Source organism: Myotis myotis, unplaced genomic scaffold, assembly GCF_014108235.1.
Source record: "Myotis myotis isolate mMyoMyo1 unplaced genomic scaffold, mMyoMyo1.p scaffold_m19_p_1, whole genome shotgun sequence".
Lineage (NCBI taxonomy): Eukaryota > Metazoa > Chordata > Mammalia > Chiroptera > Vespertilionidae > Myotis > Myotis myotis.
The window spans coordinates 98,861,445-98,882,955 of NW_023416313.1; the positions used below are offsets into that span (position 1 = coordinate 98,861,445).

At 42.6% G+C, this 21,511-nt stretch overlaps 1 protein-coding gene across 2 annotated transcripts in view; it reads left to right on the plus strand.

The window, feature by feature from the left end:
- The window catches only part of ST8SIA6 (ST8 alpha-N-acetyl-neuraminide alpha-2,8-sialyltransferase 6), a 178,262-nt gene that overhangs the window by 150,499 nt on the left and 6,252 nt on the right, over positions 1–21,511 (plus strand). The window contains exons 6-8 of one of the 2 annotated variants that reach the window (XM_036345863.1): positions 4,111–4,223; positions 7,842–7,934; positions 10,638–11,150. In XM_036345863.1, coding sequence (XP_036201756.1) covers positions 4,111–4,223; positions 7,842–7,934; positions 10,638–11,106 — 675 coding nt within the window. In that variant the 3' untranslated portion in view covers positions 11,107–11,150. Of the gene's footprint in view, positions 1–4,110; positions 4,224–7,841; positions 7,935–10,637; positions 11,704–21,511 lie in introns of those variants that run through there. The other variant, XM_036345854.1, reaches the window with a different exon arrangement.

The window sequence follows — 21,511 nt, forward strand, 5'->3', positions numbered from 1 at the left end:
AGTTAATCTTTGGGAAGTAAATACGTAAGAATTATTGGTCAGTAGACATAACCCCCATAGATGGATTTTTGCCTTGTGTGTTTACTGCTGGATCCCAAGCTCCTAGAACACTCCCTAGTACATATGCACTCATCACATATTTGTTAAATTAACTGGTGAGTAATGATACAGTATCATTACAAAAAGAAATCAGTCCCTTAATATAAACCCAAAGTTGGGGGAAATTTTTGTCAGGAAGGACAGCCCATTGCTTAGAAACATACACTCTCCAAATCTTTATTTTTTTTTAATTGAATTTTAGAGAAGAAGGGAGAGGGAGAGAGAGATAGAAACATCAATGATGAGAGAGAATCATTGATCTGCTGCCTCCTGCACATTCCCTACCGGGGATCGAGCCTGCAACCCAGGCATGTGCCCTTGACTGGAATTGAACCTGGGACCCTTCAGTCCACAAGCCAAGGCTCTATATTCCAGTGGTCCTCAACCTTCTGGCCCTTTATATACAGTTCCTCACATTGTGACCCAACCATAAAATTATTTTCGTGTCTACTTCATAACTGTAATGTTGCTACTGTTATGAATCGTAATGTAAATATTTGATATGCAGGATGGTCTTAGGCGACCCCTGTGAAAGGATCGTTTGACCGCCAAAGGGGTCGCGACCCACAGGTTGAGAACCGCTGCTCTATCCCTTGAGCCAAACCAACTAGGGCTCTCCGAATCTTTTGTAATTGATTTTATTAAAAGCAATTAGGGCAAGTCAATATGATCTAAATGGGGTCACTTAATATAGGTAATTTACCAACTATAGACTATTAGATCCTTAAAATTATTTTTTTGAACCTTTGACTTCTTACAGCTAATTTATTGTCATATAAATTGCTCCAATTTTTTTTAATTATTACAATTTGAAAAAATAATTTCTGGGAATAAATGAAAATAAACAGAAAACAGTAGGAAAAAATATTACACATTTTCTGGAAGCAAAGGAGGGCAAAACAAATAACACGTAAAACATTCTACAACACCCTCAGGAAGCACTGAAACACCAGTAATTGAAAAGATAATAACTAAAGTGTATTTATATTCCCTATCTTGGAAGGCTGGGGAGAGTTCTCCAAGGAGCAATCCTTTCACCCATGCAATTTTTGCTAGGGTGTTTTGGGGTTTTTTGTTTTTTTGGTGTGTTTTTTTGCTTGAGTGACCAGAACAGAGGAACGGGAGGTATTTCTTGCTTCTAATTGGCACCTTCAAAAAAATAACTTGACAGAGGCTGGATAATTCAGTATGCAATTAGCAACATTCACTTTTCAAATTTATAACTGATTTTTTTAAAATTGGGAGGAGAAATTTCTGAAGTCAATTCAGTAACAATTGCAAAGCTAGGTAGCAGGTGTGTTGTTGTTGTTTAAACATCCGGGTTCCATGGCTATAGCTCCTGGGGGAGCTGCCCTCTCTCCCACCTTGCTTCCTGCCTGTCTTCCCAGCTCAGTTCTGCTCGGCTGCACTCAGCTCAGAACTGCTAGGCAACACAGAGATCTCAGTAGTTGCTTTTGATTAAATGTGGTGAAGTTAACTTTCTCCAAAAACTTTGCTAAGTAACTTGCAAAGGAAAACAACAAAGTTGCTTTTCAACTAGAGTGAGCAATGTGCAGACACTGGAGTTGGGCAAATTTGCATTTTCTTGGGAGGTGTAAGTTAGGGAATGTTAATGTTTGTAATTTATTTAAACTCTTAGTGAGCACAGAGGTCCCAAAGCATATGGGTGTTTTCCCCCAGTTGACCAAACAGCCAGAGAAAAACATACGTTATTTTGACTGCTTAATTGGAGATAGGCTTCCCTCAGCAATCTCTTCTATTGTGGCATAAAGAGCATATTTGCGTTCTACTCTGTCTATAAAATTCAGAATTAATTGTGATGCCGGTTAGTAAACACTGTCCTAAAATATTTTGAGCTAGAAGTTTAGTGACTTAAAATATCCTGAGATATTTGGGAGCTATTCATTTAAAAGCCAGGCAATCTGCTAGGCATTGGGGATATAAAGAGAAAAAAGGCATGCATGAAAGTGTTTTAGGCATTGAATGTGAGGAGCTGTGTAATGTGTAGGGCAGGGGTGGGCAAACTTTTTGACTCGAGGGCCACAATGGGTTCTTAAACTGGACCGGAGGGCCGGAACAAAAGCATGGATGGAGTGCTTGTGTGAACTAATATAAATTCAAAGTAAACATCATTACATAAAAGGGTACGGTCTTTTTTTTTTTTTTTTTTTTTAGTTTTATTCATTTCAAACAGGCCTGATCCGGCCCGCGGGCCGTAGTTTGCCCACGGCTGGATGGGTTAAGAGCAGGGACTCTGACACAGATTGCCTGGGTTTGAATCCCAGCTCTGCCACTTTTTTTTTTTTTTAAATATATTTTTTATTGATTAAGATATTACATATGTGTCCTTGTCCCCACGTTACCCTCTACCCCCCCCCCCCCGCTCATGCCCTCACCCCCCCGTTGTCCATGTCCATTGATTAGGCCTATATGCTTGCATATAAGTCCTTTGGTTGATCTTTCCCCCTTACCACCCTCCTCCCCTACCTTCCCTCCAAGTCCCGACAGTCATCAGCTTATGTTGTTCATTATATTCCACAAATGAGTGAGATCATGTGGTATTTATCCGCTCTCCAGTTCCATCCATGCTGTGGCAAATGGTCAGCTTCCCATCTGTAAAATGCTTGTACTGTTGTTATGTGGTCTAAATGCCTTAACAAGTGATGCACTTGGTTGCCTTGCATAATAAGCACCTTCTGATTTTTAATTTTTAAAGACAAACCTAGAAGCGCTGAAATAGAGTGCTCCTTGCTTGTGAGGCATCTCCCAGGTGCACCGGCAGGAACAGATGGCCGTCACCGTGATTCAGGGTCTGCTGTGCTGCCCAGACCACATTGGCCCCTGGCGTGTTGCTAGTAGTGCTGGTAAACTGGCTTTGGGGAGTGGGCGCCCTGACTTGTAGCACTCGCCGATGTAACTAGTAGAGATGTAAACACCCCCACCATGGCCGATTTTAACTTACCAGTGGCTTAACAACCCACTCACACAATTCCTGAATATTTACCAGTTGGCGCTCACAAGCTCCTCACAAGTGAGCTTCAGCTCATTGTGGGGAGGAGAGGGAAGGGGTGGGGAGCTGCACCAGGTGGTACACTGGGCCAGCAAGCACTTCTTTAAAGGTCGCTGCACACATTGCACTGTGCTAGGCCCGCAGTGAAAGCTGAGGGACAATGACATGTAATGAACACACTCTCTGCCTTGAGGACTCACACTCCAATTCTAAAGAAGAAAAGTAAGCGAATCAAGACCCTGTCACTGTAGAATATGGACTGGCACCCTTGCTGCTGGTCAGGGTCACACCATTCCTTCAGGGAAAGTGACCAGCAAAGCGTAGTGTTGAACTGAAAGGTTATGCTTCAGCCTGGGGAGGATTTGGTGACAGTGGGAGTCTTTCGGGGTACGCAAGTTGGGTCCTTAGAAAAATTTTAAAAGATTCAGGCCTGGGAAATTAATTTGAAATATGTGAGTACAGCTTGAGGAGGCCTTCCTGAAATGCCGTGGCTGGTCACTTGCGGAGATGGCAGGCATAAATCTCCCATCGTCGCTGAGCCTGAAGGCCTAACTATTTAAGAAGCACAGGAAATGTTGCTAAATTAGCTATTAATTTTATTTCCCAGAATAGAGGATTTTACACTACTTTCCAACTGCCTTTTTCTCTCTTTTTTTTGCTGAAAATATTCCTGCTGGTAAGGCACAATGTGAGATTTTGCTATTCTCATTTTATTTAATTATGTGACGTAAACTGCATTGTATTTTTATATACAAATATGTTGTGTATTATTACATTACATTGTATGTGATATGCTGTATATTTCTCTCCAGAAAAAGAACAGGTTTAGGAGATTTTTTATTGTAAGTCTTAAATTGATCAACATGTTATGGTAGTACTACTTCTCTTTTTCTTCTTCTTTACATAGTATGCATAAAAATTAAGCTACTTGAATTAAGCTGATAATGTTTATGGTTCTAGAGGTAAAACTGTTTCATGGTAGTTTTCACTTTTTTTGCTAGTCGCAGCCTTTTGTGGAGCGCCCTTACAATCAGTGTGCAGTGGTTGGAAACGGGGGGATTCTGAATAAGTCTCTCTGCGGAGCTGAAATAGATAAATCTGACTTCGTTTTTAGGTAAGACCTGTTCAGCTGAGTTTTTTGAACCAAAGATCAGTTGGATATTTTACAGGATTTGTGTAAAGATAATCTGTAAATTTTGGCTGTGTTGTTTAAGTCTACAAATTATTATTATTACTTAGTATTATTTCTTTTGAGGATTTTTTTCTTTAAAAATGTTTGTTTTGTTAACCCTCCCCAGAGGATATTTTTTCCCCCCATTGATTTTTAGAGAGGGTGGAAGGGAAGGAGAGAGAGAGAGAGAGAGAGAGAGAGAGAGAGAGAGAGAGAGAGAGAGACATTGATGTGAGAGACACACGTCGATTGGTTGCCTCCCACACACACCCCGACCTGGGCCAGGGATCAAAGCTGCAACCCAGGTACATGCCCTTGACCAGGAAGCAAATCTGTGATCCTTTGGTCTGGACGGTAAGCACTAACCACTGAGCTAACCAGTCAGGGCTCAGACAACAAATTATTTTGATAGGCTTTTCTGCAGTGTTAAATGGATCATTATTTCTTCTGAACGTGGATACTAGAAGGATACAAATGTTCTGTGATAATTTACTTTTCAGAAACTCTGGGTGAAATCATGGTGAAAGAGGGTCTGCACTGCAGGACTTGTCAGAGCCTTCAGTGTATTCAGGATTTCATGGCTCCTTGAGAGGACACTATGGAGCAGCATTTCCCAGGTTCACCTGACCTTGAAAACCTTTTTGTGTATTTTTTTAAAGAGCTTTTCAAGGAAGTTTTGTTCCCAGATAATACTTGAGAAAATGCTGAATTGGGCACTGTTCATATAGCCATGCAATACTATTGTTTGTTTAGTTTCCTGACTTGAAATTTTAAAAATTTGTGCAGCTTCTAAATTATGCTCTTTTAAGATCTTTATATCTTAGTACCAGCTAGCTTGCAAAAATAGAAACTAAAGTGGTTTCCATGTGTGCCTGTATTCATAAACTATGTTACAGGATATCTCTACTTTCAGAATATGAAGGAAAGGTGATTCATTCCTTTCTGATGAAATGTACCTTTTTTCAGTTGAAATGCACCTTTTAAAAATATACACATATTTTTATTGATTTTTAGAAAGAAAGGAAGGAAGAGCGGGAGAGAGAAAGAGAAAGACCAATGTGAGAGTGAAACATAGATCGGCTGCCTCCTGCACACCCCATACTGGGGATTGAGCCCACAACCCAGGCGTGTGCCCTGACCAGGAATCAAACCAGCGACCTTTTGGTGCATGGGAAGACACCCTGGCCATGGATTAGTTTGGTGAAGGCCAAGGGAGGGAGAGGTGGGGTGGGAAGAGGTGGGCAAAGGGTGACACCTGCAATTATGGAAACATTAAAAATTTTTAATGAACTACATAAATAAATAGAAATACAATCATTGAATTATACACTTAAAAAACAGTAAATTGGAATCTGTTTTCCTCTTTCAGGAACACTAATTTTATACCTCAGAGGAGATCCTTTGATCCTTATCAATTCAATGCTGCCCCTTTTTAACAAATTTAAAAAAATGTGATCTGTAGTTCCTCCCTCACTTTAATCTCATTTAAAATTTTTATGCTGAAGGTCATGACAGAAAAACAGACCCAGCAGTTCAACAGTTAATGGGTGTGTTCCTCATAATGAATGTTAAAATAGCCACTATCTGAATGAGTTAGCCATTTGGTTAAAGTACTCATTACTAAAAAAGCCATCATGAAGATAAATAATTCTTGTAAAAGACTTTTTATAAACTTAAAATTCCCAAAAGATCTGTGGTATCATGCCTAAACATCCATTTGACTTTATGCAAATATAGGATAAATATATACTAGTCTAGTTTTTAAGTTTGTAAAATCTCAGCAGTTACTTAATTTATAACTTTAAAATAAATGCATGTATTTCTAGAGTCCATATTTGCTGATGCCAGGCATCTTTCTGCATATAGAGTTCCCTTTGAAGTTTGCCTTTCAAAGCAAAATGCAAAAAAAAAGAGCTAGATTTGATTGGTGTCATTAAAATTTATTTAATTTTTAAGCCTGCACTTATTTTGGATGTACATTTTATAAAACAATCTGGCAAGTGCTTATTATTACTTTGTTTTCATTTTAAAAGATTGGGAGCTACAAGTTAAGAATGTAAGGAGCAAAGATAGGGGATGACTGGCTTTCCAATACTGATATATATATATAGCACACCCAGTATTTCCTCTAGAACTCTCCTTTGATACTATTGTATGTGAAAATAACCTTTTATTCTTCAACAGAATATGAGACTGTCCTAGGAAGTAGATTTGTTACAGGAAGCCCCACTAATGAGGTCATTGCTGATCTTTTATCTATGATTAGTATTATAACAAAGTGCTATATTTAATTGTTTTCAGATAAATCTTTTTATCAAGGTGGGAAGTGCACGTTTCATTTGTTTATGTGTTTAATAAAGCATGTAATAGGATTTTCAACTTCATTCATTGCTCAGAACACATAAACTTTCAGTAGCCTTCCTTAAGGAAATGCCCAGAGATGCTCCCTTTGTATGTATAGTTTTAAAGAATTGGTCTACTTGAAATTTTGTAAATGATACTTAGGGAGTCATAACTAACTTTCCCTTTTTTGTGTGACAGGAATAGAATTACTCAGAATTACAATTTTAATTTGTTTTTCAACTTAAAGAAAATTAGTACTCAGAAGAGTACTAAACATCATTATAAGAACATTAGAATTTTATTTATTAACAGCATAATTTGGTGGGAAAACTATCCATATGAGAATCAGGAGATAATAATTTTTTTATTTTTATTTTTTAAATATATTTTATTGATTTTTTTTACAGAGAGAAAGGAAGAGGGATAGAGAATTAGAAACATTGATGAGAGAGAAACATCGATCAGCTGCCTCCTGCACACTCCCCACTAGGGATGTGCCCGCAACCAAGGTACATGCCCTTGACTGGAATCAAACCTGGGACCCTTGAGTCTGCAGGCCGACACTCTATCCACTGAGCCAAACTGGTCAGGGCTTAATTTTTTTAATGTAATCTTTGTTCTGGCAGACTCTATAACCTTCATCACAATGCCTCAGTGTTTTAAAATCTGTAAATTGGTGATTATATCACTGTGGGAATATAATCAATATAAATAATTTTAATCAGAAGAGTGTGAACTCTTCAAAAGCTAGGTAAGATTTAATTGTCATTTCTAGTATTGTTATTTATAAAGGTCTTAATCAATGTTGAAATCATTTATCAAATTTGTATATTATATGCAATGTTGAATCAATTAAGAGTTCAGCACTTATTAAATAGTTTTAAATGCAAATTGGATGAAATCTGAGGAATCTTAACATCAATGATTTTCTAAAAAAAAAAAGTGGTAATGGGCAGGGGAGGTGGAGGATGGCGTAGGACAGATAAATGGTGATAGATGGAGACTTGACTTGGGGTAGTGAACACACAAAAATATGTACAGATGATGTGTTGTGGAATTGTGCACCTGAAACCTGTGTAATTTTATGAACCAGCTTTACCCCAATAACTTTAATAAATTCAAAAAAATGACAGTAATCACATATGTATGAATGTATTTGTGTATATGTATTTTATTTTTTCAAGTTGTATTTTGAAAATAGTTTCTTCAAAATTTCAGGTGTAACCTTCCCCCAACAACAGGAAATGTTAGTAAAGATGTTGGCAGTAAAACTAACCTTGTGACCATAAACCCCAGTATCATAAGACTAAAGTAAGTATCTCCAACTTACATAACAGTTCAAGAACATTTGTTCATTGGTTAGCATGTTTCTTAATCTGAGCACCAATCTTATTGCTGAGACTGACTTGAAATACAGCTGGCATGGCTTTTGGGGGAAATATACATTCGTAATTTTTGAATTTCTATCAAGGTTGTGGCTCATAAAGAGTTGTGACCAGTTGTACTTTTAATGTCATAAGCTGAATGTTGCTCATCAAATGAAAACTTACTGTTTCTTTATCTTTTTTTATAGTAGTGAAGTTACTTTTTTCAGTTTTCTTTCAGAATTTTAGTGTTACTCTTTTATCTTGGTAGTACTTCCTTGATAAAACCTAATCTATTTGGAAATTTGAGATAGCAAGCCTTAGGAGGACCTGGCTCCATTTGATTTTCACTTTGAATAGTATAATACTAAAGAATTATTCCCATGTTTCATTTTCCACAAGTAATTACCATGAAATGTTGGTTGGTTAATAAAAATTCTATATAGTAGTTTTGCTGTATTATTTTAATAAAAAGCGACTAGTAGTAATTAATAATAGAATACACCCCTCAAATAGTTCTGGTGTCTGTTAAGAGAATTTAAAATACTAGAGGCTCAGTGCACGACATTCATGCACTAGGAATGGGAAGTCCCTCAGCCCGGCCTGCTCCCTCTCACAGTCTGGAATTCCTTGCTCCTTACTGCCTGCCTGCTCACTGCTCTTTACTGATTGTGCTCGCTGCTCCTCAGCCCTGCCGCAGAGGCAGGAGGGGCTCCCGCCACCGCTGCTGCGCTCGCCAGCCATGAGCCCGGCTTCTGGCTGAGTGGCACTCCCCCTGTGGGAGGACACTGACCACCAGGGGGGTAACTCCTACATTGAGCGTCTGCCCCCGGGTGGTCAGTGTGCATCATAGCGACTGGTCATTCCAGTTGTTCTGCCATAACGGTCACTAGGCTTTTATTATATAGACTAGAGGCCTGATGCACGAAATTCGTGCATGGGGAAGGAAGGGGGTGTCCCTCAGCCCCGGCCTGCACCCTCTCCAATCCAGGACCCCTTGGGCCTAAATCGGCAGTCGGACATCCCTCTCACAACCCAGGACCACTGTCTCCTAACCACTCACCTGCCTACATGCCTAATGCCCCTAACTGCCCTCCCTGCCGGCCTGGTCGCCCCCAACGGCTCTCCTTTGCAGGCCTGGTCACCCCAATTGCCCTCCCCTGCAGGCCAGTTCGCCCCCAGCTGCCCTCCCCTGTGACCTGGTCGCCCCTAACTCCCCTCCCCTGCAGGCTTTTTTATATAGAGAGGTTGTATCTGAAAGGGTTAAAGAGAATGAAGTGGGGCAGAGGAAACTTATTGTGCTTAGCAGATATCTTGCAGAAAGCTTGCAACCTTGAACACTGCATAGCCCAGATAACCACTAAACATCTGGCAATGGGAAGAATGAAGGATCAGACCCTTACTTTGCAGAACTGTTTGCAGCCAGCAGAAGTTAATAAAAACTTGCCTCTCTCTTCAATCTCTGCTGAATCCTTTTTCGGACTCAGCCCACCTGTACCCAGGTGCCTGAAATAAAAGTTCTTTTGGTACTTTACGGCCTCATGTCATAGTTTCACAACCCCAGTACACTCTGAACCTTTCAGTATCTTTCTCCCAAAAGCTTACTTTCAAAATACACAAAATTGGTAATTATTTAAATTAAACATGTAAAGCTACCGCAGTTACAGTGTAGGAAATTTTAAAAATGTGTGTGTGTATATTGTTTTTAGGTTTTCTAAAGGAAACTTTTCTTTTATAATCACACTAGACGCCTGGTGCACAAAAATTTGTGCACTCGGGGGGGTTCCTCAGCCTGGCCTGTGCCCTCTTGCAGTCTGGGATCCCTCGGGGGATGTCCACCTGCTGGCTTAGGCCTGCTCCCCAGGGGATCGGGCCTAAGCTGGCAGTCAGACATCCCTCTGGCAGTCTGGGAGCCCTCGGGGGATGTCCACTTGCCAGCGGGGAGCAGTCCTAAGCTGCAGTCGGACATCCTTAGCGCTGCTGAGGAGGCGGGAGAGGCTCTCGCCATCACCGCTGTGCTGGCAGCCATCAGCCTGGCTTGTGGCTGAGCAGAGCTCCTCCCATGTGAGAGCGCCCTGACCACCAGAGGGCAGCTTCTGCATTGAGCGTCTGCCCCCTGGTGGTCAGTGTGTGTCATAGTGACCAGTCATGCCCAGTCATTCTGCTGTTAGGGTCAATTTGCATATTACCCTTTCATTATATAGGATGTTCAAAAGATACACAAATCACAAGAGTACAGCTTGATGAATTTTTAAAAATGTATAGATATTTTAAGAATGTCCTATGTTTGAGAAAACATTTCATCATTGTAGACTTGGAAGTGTTTCAGCATCAAAAAGCAACCTTAGATTACTGAGATTGAAGATCAAAGAATACAAGAAATGTGTGTCCAGTAAGGGGATGGCCCAGTAAGAAAGTAGAAATTAAATCCTAGAAATACCAAGAAAAAGAAATTAAGGCCTAGCTCTTTCTATTTACAAGATACTTACTATGAGTTTTTTCTGAGTCTATGGTGTGTCTTTTTATGTACGGTGATATGCATGCTTCCATTTATTTGGCTAGAGGTAAACTTAGCCTGTGTTACCAAAACCACTACTTTGGTGATGATGATTAATATTACTATTATTACTATCATTATTACATTTGGCAGATATGGGAACCTAAACGAAAAGAAAGCAGTATTTCTAGAGGACATCGAAGCCTATGGAGATGCATTTCTTCTGCTGCCAGCGTTTTCCTTCAGGGCCAACACCTTTGCCTCTTTTAAAGTGTACAGCACACTGGAAGAGTCTAATGCAAGACAAAAGGTTATATATTTCCATCCCAAGTACCTGAGGAATCTTGCCCTCTTCTGGAGAACTAAAGGCGTGACAGAGTACCGCCTGTCCTCTGGCTTGATGATCACGAGTGTGGCCATTGAGCTGTGTGAGAACGTGAAACTGTATGGATTTTGGCCCTTCTCTAAAACTATGCAGGACACACCTGTCAGCCATCACTATTATGACAACAGTTTGCCTAAACGTGGTTTCCATGAGATGCCCAAGGAATACAGCCAAATTCTCCAACTTCACATGAAAGGAATCCTCAAATTACAATTTAGTAAATGTGAAATAGCCTAACCAAAGTGACTTAAAGTGGGAATCGTTGTAATGTAATGCTATAGGTGAGTAACAATGTTTCTGAACGCAAAAACTGGTGGTTGTAGGGTATAACAGGAGGAGCCCCTACTTGGTTTGATCAAAACTCCCCACAAAGTGTGCAACCCCAGCAACTCATTCAGTTGTTCTGATCTTCAATTTCCCTGACTGTATAATGGGGACCAGGATATCTAACTCATACTAGGAAAATATGAAAATCTTTGAAAACTCTTGGCAAACTATTTGCCTGAGGTAAGTACCCCAAGTCTGTTTCCTTTTGATAGTTATAACATTTCCACCCTCACCAGACTGATAATAAAAGATGTGCTGTTTGAAACCCTTTCTGGAGAGAATACCTGAACTACCAGTACTCACTGAGGTTGTTTCTCTGGCTGACCTCTCTCATCAAAAATATCCTTCTCATCTTTCCTCCTGTCTTAGAGTGCATTTAAGAAAACTATGTACTAAAACAATAAACCCTCGACTATTCAGGAATGAAATCTTTCTCTTTGTATGCTAATGTGCCTGCTTCTGATTACATTGCCTTGTGTCATTCCCTGTGATGACTGGTATTGGTTGGATTTTAGGCCAATTCTTTTTCTACTTTATCTATATTTTAAATCACTTTTTATTTTGACTTCCTCCTCACTCTTAAGTATTTCCTCTCTCACTGACAGAATCTATTTCAAGGATATGAATGGTTACAATGTCCAGTTTTTCTTACCTGTGGACTTAACCGTGCCCTCACTTATTTAATTAATTTTTTTAAAAAATCATTGAATAGCCACTTCATGCCAACCCTGTAACAAGCTCTGTAAGAGGGATGCAGAGTTCCTGCAGGAGGAAGCGGACACGCATGTCATCACTATGATCTGGTGTGATAAATGTTCCTACAATAGCTATGAATAAAGAATTGTGAGGAACAGAGGCAGGAATAACTAAATCTACTTCGTAGAATCTATTTCAGAGAAGAGGTGATTTCTGAATTAAACCTAGATGAGTAAGGTTTTAGCAAGTGAAGATAATTCTGGGTAGAGGGAATAGGATAAGGGAGAAAGCTGTCCCCTTGCTTCTGACTCATCAAAACTAGCACCGTTGAAGGCAGGTCATGTTCTTTGCTCAAAAACACTGCCCCAGGAGGGTAGGATGCAGACTGTGGTGGGACTGGCTTGGGCCCACATCTGTGAAATGGGAATGATACCAGCCTGGTAGATTTTATAGGAAAGCTGCCATGATTAAAACATGAAAACTTCATTCTCGTAAGGAAAGGTATGTGTTCACATGAGAAATAAGACTAATCACTTCAACATCAGTCTAAAATGAAGCTTGCATAGATATGGAATATTAGCATTTTCACACCATTCCCTTACATTATGATGATACCTGGAGGTTGCAGGGCTAGGTGAAAAAGGTGAAAGGATTAAGGAGAAAAAGAAAAAAAAAATTATTTATATATATATATATCTCCCTGTATCTACTGAACAAGTTATTTGACTTAAATAATTATGTTACAGAATAGTGAGATGCTAAGAAAATTCTAGGGCAGAAGGAATAGGGAAACTCAGATAAGAAAATTAAACAAGACCAAGCAATTTAGAAAGCTTTCAGCCAAGTTGTAGCAAAACCTTATCTTGAGAACAAATGGCTAATACCTCTCCTCTTTAACCAAAGAATTCAGTAAAGAAGGGGGAGTTTTAATGCCTCTTTTCCTTAACCAGGGAATACGTAGTGTAAATCACCCTGGAACTGCTAAGGCAGGAGGAGGGAATGGGGAGAAAGAAGGGAGAAATTTATCTCACCCAATAAACAAAGAAGTCAGCCTTTTGGAGAAGGAGAAAAGAGGGGGAAGTTTCCATCTCGCTGTTTAAACAGAGAAGCCAACAGTCTTGGGGCTTGTTAAAGATAAAATCACCAGATGCTTTTCATAAATTCTGGGAAAGCCATAGCAAAGTAAAAGGGAAATGTTAACAGTTAATCTGGCCCTGGCTGGTTTGGCTCACTGGATAGAGCGTTGGCCTGGGGACTGAGGGATTCTGTGTTCGATTCCGGTCGAGGGCATGTACCTTGGTTGCAGGCACATCCTCGGTAGGGGGTGTGCAGGAGGCAGCTGATCGATGCTTCTCTCTCATCGATGTTTCTAACTCTCTATCCCTCTCCCTTCCTCTCTGTAAAAAATCAATAAAATATATTTTTTTAAAAAAGAGTTAATCTGTACCAAGATATCCAGCAGAGGAATTTTAAAACCTGTAGACCAGTGGTTCTCAACCTTCTGGACCTTTAAATACAGTTCCTCATGTTGTGACCCAACCATAAAATCATTTTCGTTGCTACTTCATAACTATAATGTTGCTACTGTTATGAATCATAATGTAAATATCTGATATGCAGGATGGTCTTAGGTGACCCCTATGAAAGGGTCGTTCGACACCAAAGGGGCCGCGACCCACAGGTTGAGAACCGCTGCTGTAGACAGACAAATATAAAAAGCCAAACTTCTGCCAGGCTCGCTTCTCAGACTAGCTGGGAAGTCCATCTGTGCTTCATAAGCCAAATATATAGATTTGCTTGCCTTGCTTCTTTAATAAATTTACTTGTTTTACTTCTTTAATAAATTGGCTTTACTACAACGGAATGGTCCTGGGTCATGCATTTGAATTCCTTCCTCCAAGACTGACAAAAATGGAGGGGACAGCCCTCTCCCTTGAACTCATGCAGCTGTCCAACAACACCTTTGCTGGTGCCTATGACAGTTATGTGTATACTTTCCTGCTTGGCTTTGTACCATCTCCAGGTGGGCAGAAATAGGAGTGGAATAGACTGGGCAGCATGTTGAATTAATTACAATTCTAATACTAAATTTTTACCTTAGCCAGATTATGGTTTTACTAAGTGTTGGCTTATGAGAACACTCTGCTGCAAATTGCTTATTTTGATAAAGTATACCTTTAATTTTATTGTGATGCTAGTCTCAGTTCACATTGTAATTTGTTCTTCCTAGCAAATGATACCCATTATGTCCGTAAATTAATTAAAAGTTCATATGTAAATATTTTCCAAAAGAAACATCCTTTTAGTTACATAAAGTCTAATTCATTTATCTTTCTTTTTATGGTGATGAATAAGTGGCTGATTTTTACTGCTTCTAATGCACTTAATTAGCTTTTAAAAATCTGCTAGCAATATTGGTAATGACTCTATCATGTTACTAGCAATGGATTGTTAAAAATAGATCAGAGCATTCTGGTACTTTAAAGTTAGTAAAATGCTTTCTGATGAGTAAGGACTTAAACTTTTCTCTTTGATGGTACTGGAAATAGGTAATTGATGAGTAAAAGTAAATCCTATCTAATAAAAGAGAAACATGGTAATTAGCATACGACCACTACCCTTCCCATTGGCTAATCAGGGCGATATGCAAATTAACTGCCAGCCAAGATGGCGGCTGGCGGCCAGGCAGCTGGAAGCGAACATGAGGCTTGCTTGCTTCAGTGACGAAGAACTCCAACGCTCCCCGCCTGCCGCTGCAACTCTAAGCAACTATGTTACAAATATAGAAGCTAAACAAAACCCCAGAAACCTGCCTTAGTCTGCCGGGCTTCAGCCAGCAGGACCACAACATTGTTTCAAATACAGAAGGTAAACAAAAGCCAGAAACCTGCTTTCAGCAGCGGAGGCCTAAGAGCTGGAGCCTCAGCGCTAAAGCTGGCCCAGAATAAAAAAAGAAAACAAGGAGCAGTTGGGAGCTTCAGTCACCCGCCAGCCTGAAAACAGCCCTCAGCCCCTCACCCAGACTGGCCAGGCACCCCATTGGGGATCCCCACCCTGAAGAGTGTGTGACCAGCTGCAAACAGCCATCATGCCTTCACCCAGGCTGGCCAGGCACCCCAGTGGGGACCCCCCCCAGATCCAGGACACCCTTCAGGGCAAACCAGCCAGCCCCCACCCATGCACCAGGCCTCTATCCTATATAGTAAAAGGGTAATATGCCTCCCGGCACCGGGATCAGTGTGACAGGGGGCAACGCCCAAACCCTCTGATCGCCCTGCGGCTCTGTGTGTGACAGGGTGGGGCGCCCCAACCCCCTGATCAGCCCTGCTCTGTGGGTGACAGGGTGCGGTGCCCAACCCCCCCTCCCCCACGGGCCCTGCTCTGTGTGTGATGGGGTAGAGCCATAACCTCCCCATCGGCCCTGCCCTGAGTGTGACAGTGGTGGCGCCCCAACCCCCTGATCCGCTCTGCTCTGTGTGTGACAGGGGCCAGTGCCCCAACTCCCCTATCAGCCCTACTCTGTGAGTGACAGGGGGGAGCTCCTCAACCCCCTGATCGGCCCTGCTCTGTGGGTGACAGGGGGGAGCTCGCCAACCCCCTGATGGGCCCTGCTCTGTGCCTGTCAGGGGGGAGCTCCCCAACCCCTGATGGGCCCTGCTCTGTGAGTGACAGGGGGGAGTTCGCCAACCCCCTGATGGGCCCTGCTCTGTGCCTGTCAGGGGGGAGCTCCCCAACCCCTGATTGGCCCTGCTCTGTGCGTGACAGGGGGGAGTTCGCCAACCCCCTGATGGGCCCTGCTCTGTGCCTGTCAGGGGGGAGCTCCCCAACCCCTGATGGGCCCTGCTCTGTGAGTGACAGGGGGCAGTGCCCCAACCCCCTGATTGGCCCTGCTCTGTGCGTGACGGGTTGCGCTGCAACCTCCCCATCGACCCTGCCTTGAGTGTGACAGGGGGCGGTGCCCCAACCCCCAATCGGCCCTACCCTGAGCATGACTGAGGGTGGCATCACAACCTCCCAATCCGCCCTGCTCTGTGCATGACAGGGGGCGGCACCCCAACTCCCCAATCTGCCCTGTTCTGAGCCAGACCAGGGGCTGCACCTAGGGATTGGGCCTGCCCTCTGCCAGCCGGGAGCAGGCCTAAGCCAGCAGGTCGTTATCTTCCGAGGGGTCCCAGACTGCGAGAGGGCACAGGCCAGGCTGAGGGACCCCCCGTCCCCCCGAGTGCACAAATTTTTGTGCACTGGGCCTCTAGTACACTAATAAAAGAGAAACATGCAAATTAACAATCACTCTGCCACTCCACTACAACCACAAGCCACACCCACCAACCAATCATGAGCAAGTATGCAAATTAACCCAACTAAGAAGGTGATGGCCACAGAACTGGAGCAAGCAGGAGGCTTGGGTTACCCCTGGTGTTGGAGGAAGCCAAGCTTCCCACCTGCCCTGGCTGGCCCTGAGCTTCACTCAAGGCTAAAAAGATTCAATAATAGAAGATAAATAAATCCCAGATACCTGCTTCCAGCTGGCTGTAGCCTCTGCTCAAGGAGAGGCTGGGAGCTTGTGTCACCGGGGGTCATGGCCAGCCTGAAAACCGTCATCAGCCCCTCACCCAGACTGGCGAGACACCCCAGTGGACCCCCCCCCCCCCGAAGGGGCTGCGGCCAGCCTGCAAACAGCCATCAGCCCCTCACCCAGGCTGGCCAGGCACCCCAGCGGGACTCCCCCACTATGAAGGGGCTGTGGCCAGCCTGAAAACAGCCCTCACCCAGGCTGGCCAGGCACCCCAAGCGGGACCCCCCACCCTGATCCAGGACACCCTTCAGGGCAAACCATCCAGTCCCCACCCATGCACCAGGCCTCTAACCTATATAATAAAAGGGTAATATGCAAATTGACCCTAACAGCAGAACGACTGGGAATGACTGGTCACTATGCCACACACTGACCACCAGGGGGCAGATGCTCAATGCAGGAGCTGCCCCCTGGTGGTCATTGGGCTCCTACAGGGGGAGCTCTGCTCAGCCACAAGCCAGGCTGACGGCTGCCAGCACAGTGGTGGTGGTGGTGGGAGCCTCTCCCGCCTCCTCAAGCAGCACTAAGGATGTCCAACTGCAGCTTAGGCCTGCTCCCTGCTGGCAAGTGGACATCCCCTGAGGGCTTCTGGGCTGCCAGAGGGATGTCTGACTGTCAGCTTAGGCCTAAGCCAGCAGGTGGACATCCCTCAAGGGGTCCCAGGCTGCGAGAGGGCACAGGCCGGGCTGAGGGACCCCACCCCCCGAGTGCACAAATTTTTGTGCACCAGGCCTCTAGTAGAATATACTGAAATAAATCATTAAACATACAATAGGGAAACTTTATTAGTTATTTTAATACAAACTACATTTGATTAGGACATTCATAGCTTGCTTAAATTTTTCCCATATAACTTCCTATTTTAACTTTGGAAATTTCCTGTAGAATATTAAAACAATATATTTATTAACACTGATCAGGATTTCAGAAATATTGAAAATGGTATGAGCCTAAAGAGCAATGTCCTCATGAAACCCATGTCCGAGTAAAAGTTCAGCAGAAAACAAATGTTTAAGCTGTAGAGAAAATTGTAGACCTACCACATGAGCACAACTGAAGTTGATTTCTTGTTTAATATTGATCTTAACATTTGTATTATCATCCTAACTGCATGCTGAAATTACAAAACAATCCCAGATAGATTCACATTAGCCAGAAAACTTTGGTTGGAAAAAAAAAGTGTTATCTTTTCATCTCTGTTTCCCAATTGGGTCTGTAGCTGTTGTGAAATATCAACACCTTGTAGTCATCTGCCAGGAGCTGAAAATCTCCTTCACGTTGTTGTAGTTAGCGGGTTGTGGAGAAATAAGCAGAGTGGGTGGCCTCATTCACATCATAACATTTCCTCCCCAGCAGGGGATGACCTTCCGCGTGTTCACTGTGATGTGCCAATAATGTCCTTCTTTTCCTAAACAGAATTTTTAAATCTTTTCTAAAATAAAATAGAACATGAATTTTTATAATGTAACATATCAGCTTATGAGAATGGTAAATCATAAGTCACAGTTCTTTTTGTTCTGGAATGGTGAATTATTACAAGTTTTTTTACCAAGATCAAAACAAGAAGAAAAGCCCTAACCAGATTGGCTCAGTGGATAGAGCGTCAGCCTGTGGACTAAAAGGTCCCAGGTTCGATTCCAGTCAACGGCATGTACCTTGGTTGCGGGCACATCCCCAGTAGGGGGTGTGCAGGAGGCAGCTGATCGATGTTTCTCTCTCATTGATGTTTTTAACTCTCTATTCCTCTCCCTTCCTCTCTGTAAAAAAATCAATGAAATATATTAAAAAAAAAAAAAAAGAAGAAGAAGAAGAAAAGCTATGCACTCCATCTTGTAGATTTACAGATGAACCACTACCAGGTCAAACTGTGGCACTCTCAAGAAATCTCCAGGGGTAACGAGTATTGCTTAAATGTTGTTAGCAGGGTTGGATTTGATCGCCTGCTCTTAAACTTCAAATGCATCCCTGGACGTTGAAGAGAGAAAGTCTGAGCACTGCTGCTAGAGACTACTAAACCTTTAGTTCAGACTCGGGCTCTAAACCCCGACGCCACCAGTTTCTAAGGGAAATACTGGCTTGCTTGATTCTATTTTCTGCTTGTCGTGCAGCATCACTGGGCAATGTAACTGAATAATGAGAGTCAAAACGGATTTCCATCCAAATCCAAAAGTAAGGCAGAAATAGTCATTGAAGCGCGTAGTCCATAGTGCTGTCTGGTCTTTGGAAAGGACTCCAGAGATTTAAGTTTCACCTAATAGACTAGCCCTTGAAGTCTCTGGTATTTTTCCCTCCTAACAAAAGGGAAAGGCAAATAGGTTGTGACTTTCATGAAAGAAGATTTCTTTCTGCATGTAAATTCCAACCCAGTAAATGTGTGGGCTCTCAGCCAGGTAATCAGCCAAGGACATTTTTCGGAGGACTTTCTATCTCTAGCATACTGAATTAAGCCATAAATCAGACCCGTTTGGGGCTAGATTTTTTTTCCCTTGCTGACAAAAAATTTACCAGTCAAATACTCTATCATGTCAGGTACCTTAAATCATTCCATGAATCTCAGAAATCTTTGGGAAATTGGAAAATTTTGTGGATAACGGCTCTGTTCGTATCCTAAATAGCTACTGCAGAAGGATAGTTAAAATAAAACATTTTATTTACGTAACATGACATGAAAACACATTGCTATGCTACTAAACACTAAAGGAATTACAGAAATTCACATAAAATATCTGAAGCCTTTGACCTAATAAGATGATTTATTTCTTTATTCTTGATTTTTAAAAAGCCATTTCGAGCTGCTTGGTTTCCTAATTTGCATGTGGCTTCAATAGGCGGACTCCGTGGTGAAGTCACCATTCCCCTTTTGAAGATATATGGGCAGGACAATTTATCTTGTCCATTGTATCTTATCTGGGTCATTTCTTCCAAAACTATTCTGCTTTTAATAAAAAAATGTGAGTAATATATGATAAAGATGCATTGCTCAAATAATGAAGAAAAGATAAACTCTTTAGCAGATGGTCTTGGAACATTAGCTCATGATATGGAGAAGAATTCCTACATTGCATGTTAGAAAAAGTTGGGCTCCAGATAGATTAAAGATGGATTGAAAGGTAAACCATAAAGCTACCAGAACTAACAGTGAGGGGCTGTACTTCTTAACTATAACCCAAAATAATTTTTTAAAAATTCAGTTGAGAAGTAATGCCTATGGCTATCTTAAAATGGCTGATTTCTAGTCAATGAGCAGCTCCTTAAAAAAGTGAATAGGCTGGTGACAGACTGGAATAGCTTTTATCAATGTGTTAAATTAATGACATTAATATAGAAACATTCCTAGGACATGTTGCAAATCAAGAAGTAAAAGACAAGAATCTCAATATAAGAATGCGGTCTAGGGGAGAAACTAGGATGGCGGCATAGGTAAACACCGGGAAATTGTCGCCTCACACAACAATTGAAAATTACCGCAAAGGACTGAGCAAACATCATCCAGAACAACAGAAAGGCTGGCTGAGTGTAAATTCTACAACTAGAAGGAAAGAAAAGCACGCTGAGAGCCAGAGGAGCTGCGGAGGTGAAGTGCAGAGGTACGGCGGCTCGCGCGCGCGAGGAAAGGGGGTGGCACCTGAGGACGCGGCTGTCTTTTTGAATCACAAGCTCCCGACTGCTCTGAACTCCGGTTCCGGGAAGTCTCTGGGGACCCAGGACTCATACGGGGAGAAGCTGGTCTGTCCGGCAGCGGGCGAACTTGAAGGCGGCTTTCCCTCAGAGGTGCTTGCAGCAATTAGCGGGTCACTGAGACCCGTGACTCCGGGCGGAGAATCAGCCATAGCTCCTTGATCCGCCCTTTGATTCCCTGAGACCCCGCCCCACCCAGGCTGCGGCAGAGGCTTTTGCATGTGAATGTACCTAACTGCAGCCGAGCCAGGCAGACCGGAACTTCCAAGAGAAGGCCCAAGGCCCCACAGCGGCTTGCATTGCTTCACAGCTGAGCCTCTTCGTGGCTCCTGCTGTGTGGCCTCAGGCAGAGGCTGAATTAGCACCTCCTTAGATCCAGGAGCCACTGTACCCATTGGTCAGAGGGGGACCATCCAGACTGCAACTCCTCAGATCCATAAGGGACACACTCAGGGAGCAGACTCAGTGAGCACCAAAGCCCCACTGAAGCAAGTCTTGCCCCAGAAGGGTGTCTTCAGCACAGAAGTTCTCCCACTTTAGACACAGCTGATTCTCACAGCCAATTGGCCTGGAGGTCAATTCATCCCAGTGATTCTACAACAACCAAGGCACCAAGAGTGCACCAAGAGTGTCCACCCCAGGTAACTGGGGAGGCTGAGCTACTGGGCCCTACAGGACACCTGGCGCGCAGGGCCACTCTATCAACACAGGGAAGCTGCCAAAATGCAGAGACAAAGAAACAGGTCACAAATGGCAGAAATGGAGGAAAGCAAACGACTGGATATAGAGTTCAAGGCCACGTTTATAAGGTTTTTCAAGAATTTTATGGAAACCGCCGATAAATTTAATGAATCCCTCAATAAGTATAGTGAGACCATGGAGGACATGAAAAAGGACCAACTAGAAATTAAGCATACACTGACTGAAATAAAGAATAATTTACAGAGATCCAGCAGCAGACAAGAGGATCCCAAGAATCAAGTCAAAGATTTGAAATACAAAGAAACAAAAAATACCCAACCGAAAAAGAAAAAAGAAAAGAGATTCCAAAAATATGAAGATAGTGTAAGGAACCTCTGGGACAACTTCAAGCGTACCAACATCAGAATTATAGGGGTACCAGAAGGAGAGAGAGGGCAAGATATTGAAAACCTTTTTGAAGAAATAATGACAGAAAACTTCCCCTATCTGGTGAAAGAAATGGACTTACAAGTCCAGGAAGCGCAGAGAACCCCAAACAAAAGGAATTCAAAGAGGACCACACCAAGACACATCATAATTAAAATGCCAAGAGCAAAAGATAAAGAGAGAATCTTAAAAGCAGCAAGAGAAAGACAGTCAGTTACCTACAAGGGAGTACCCATA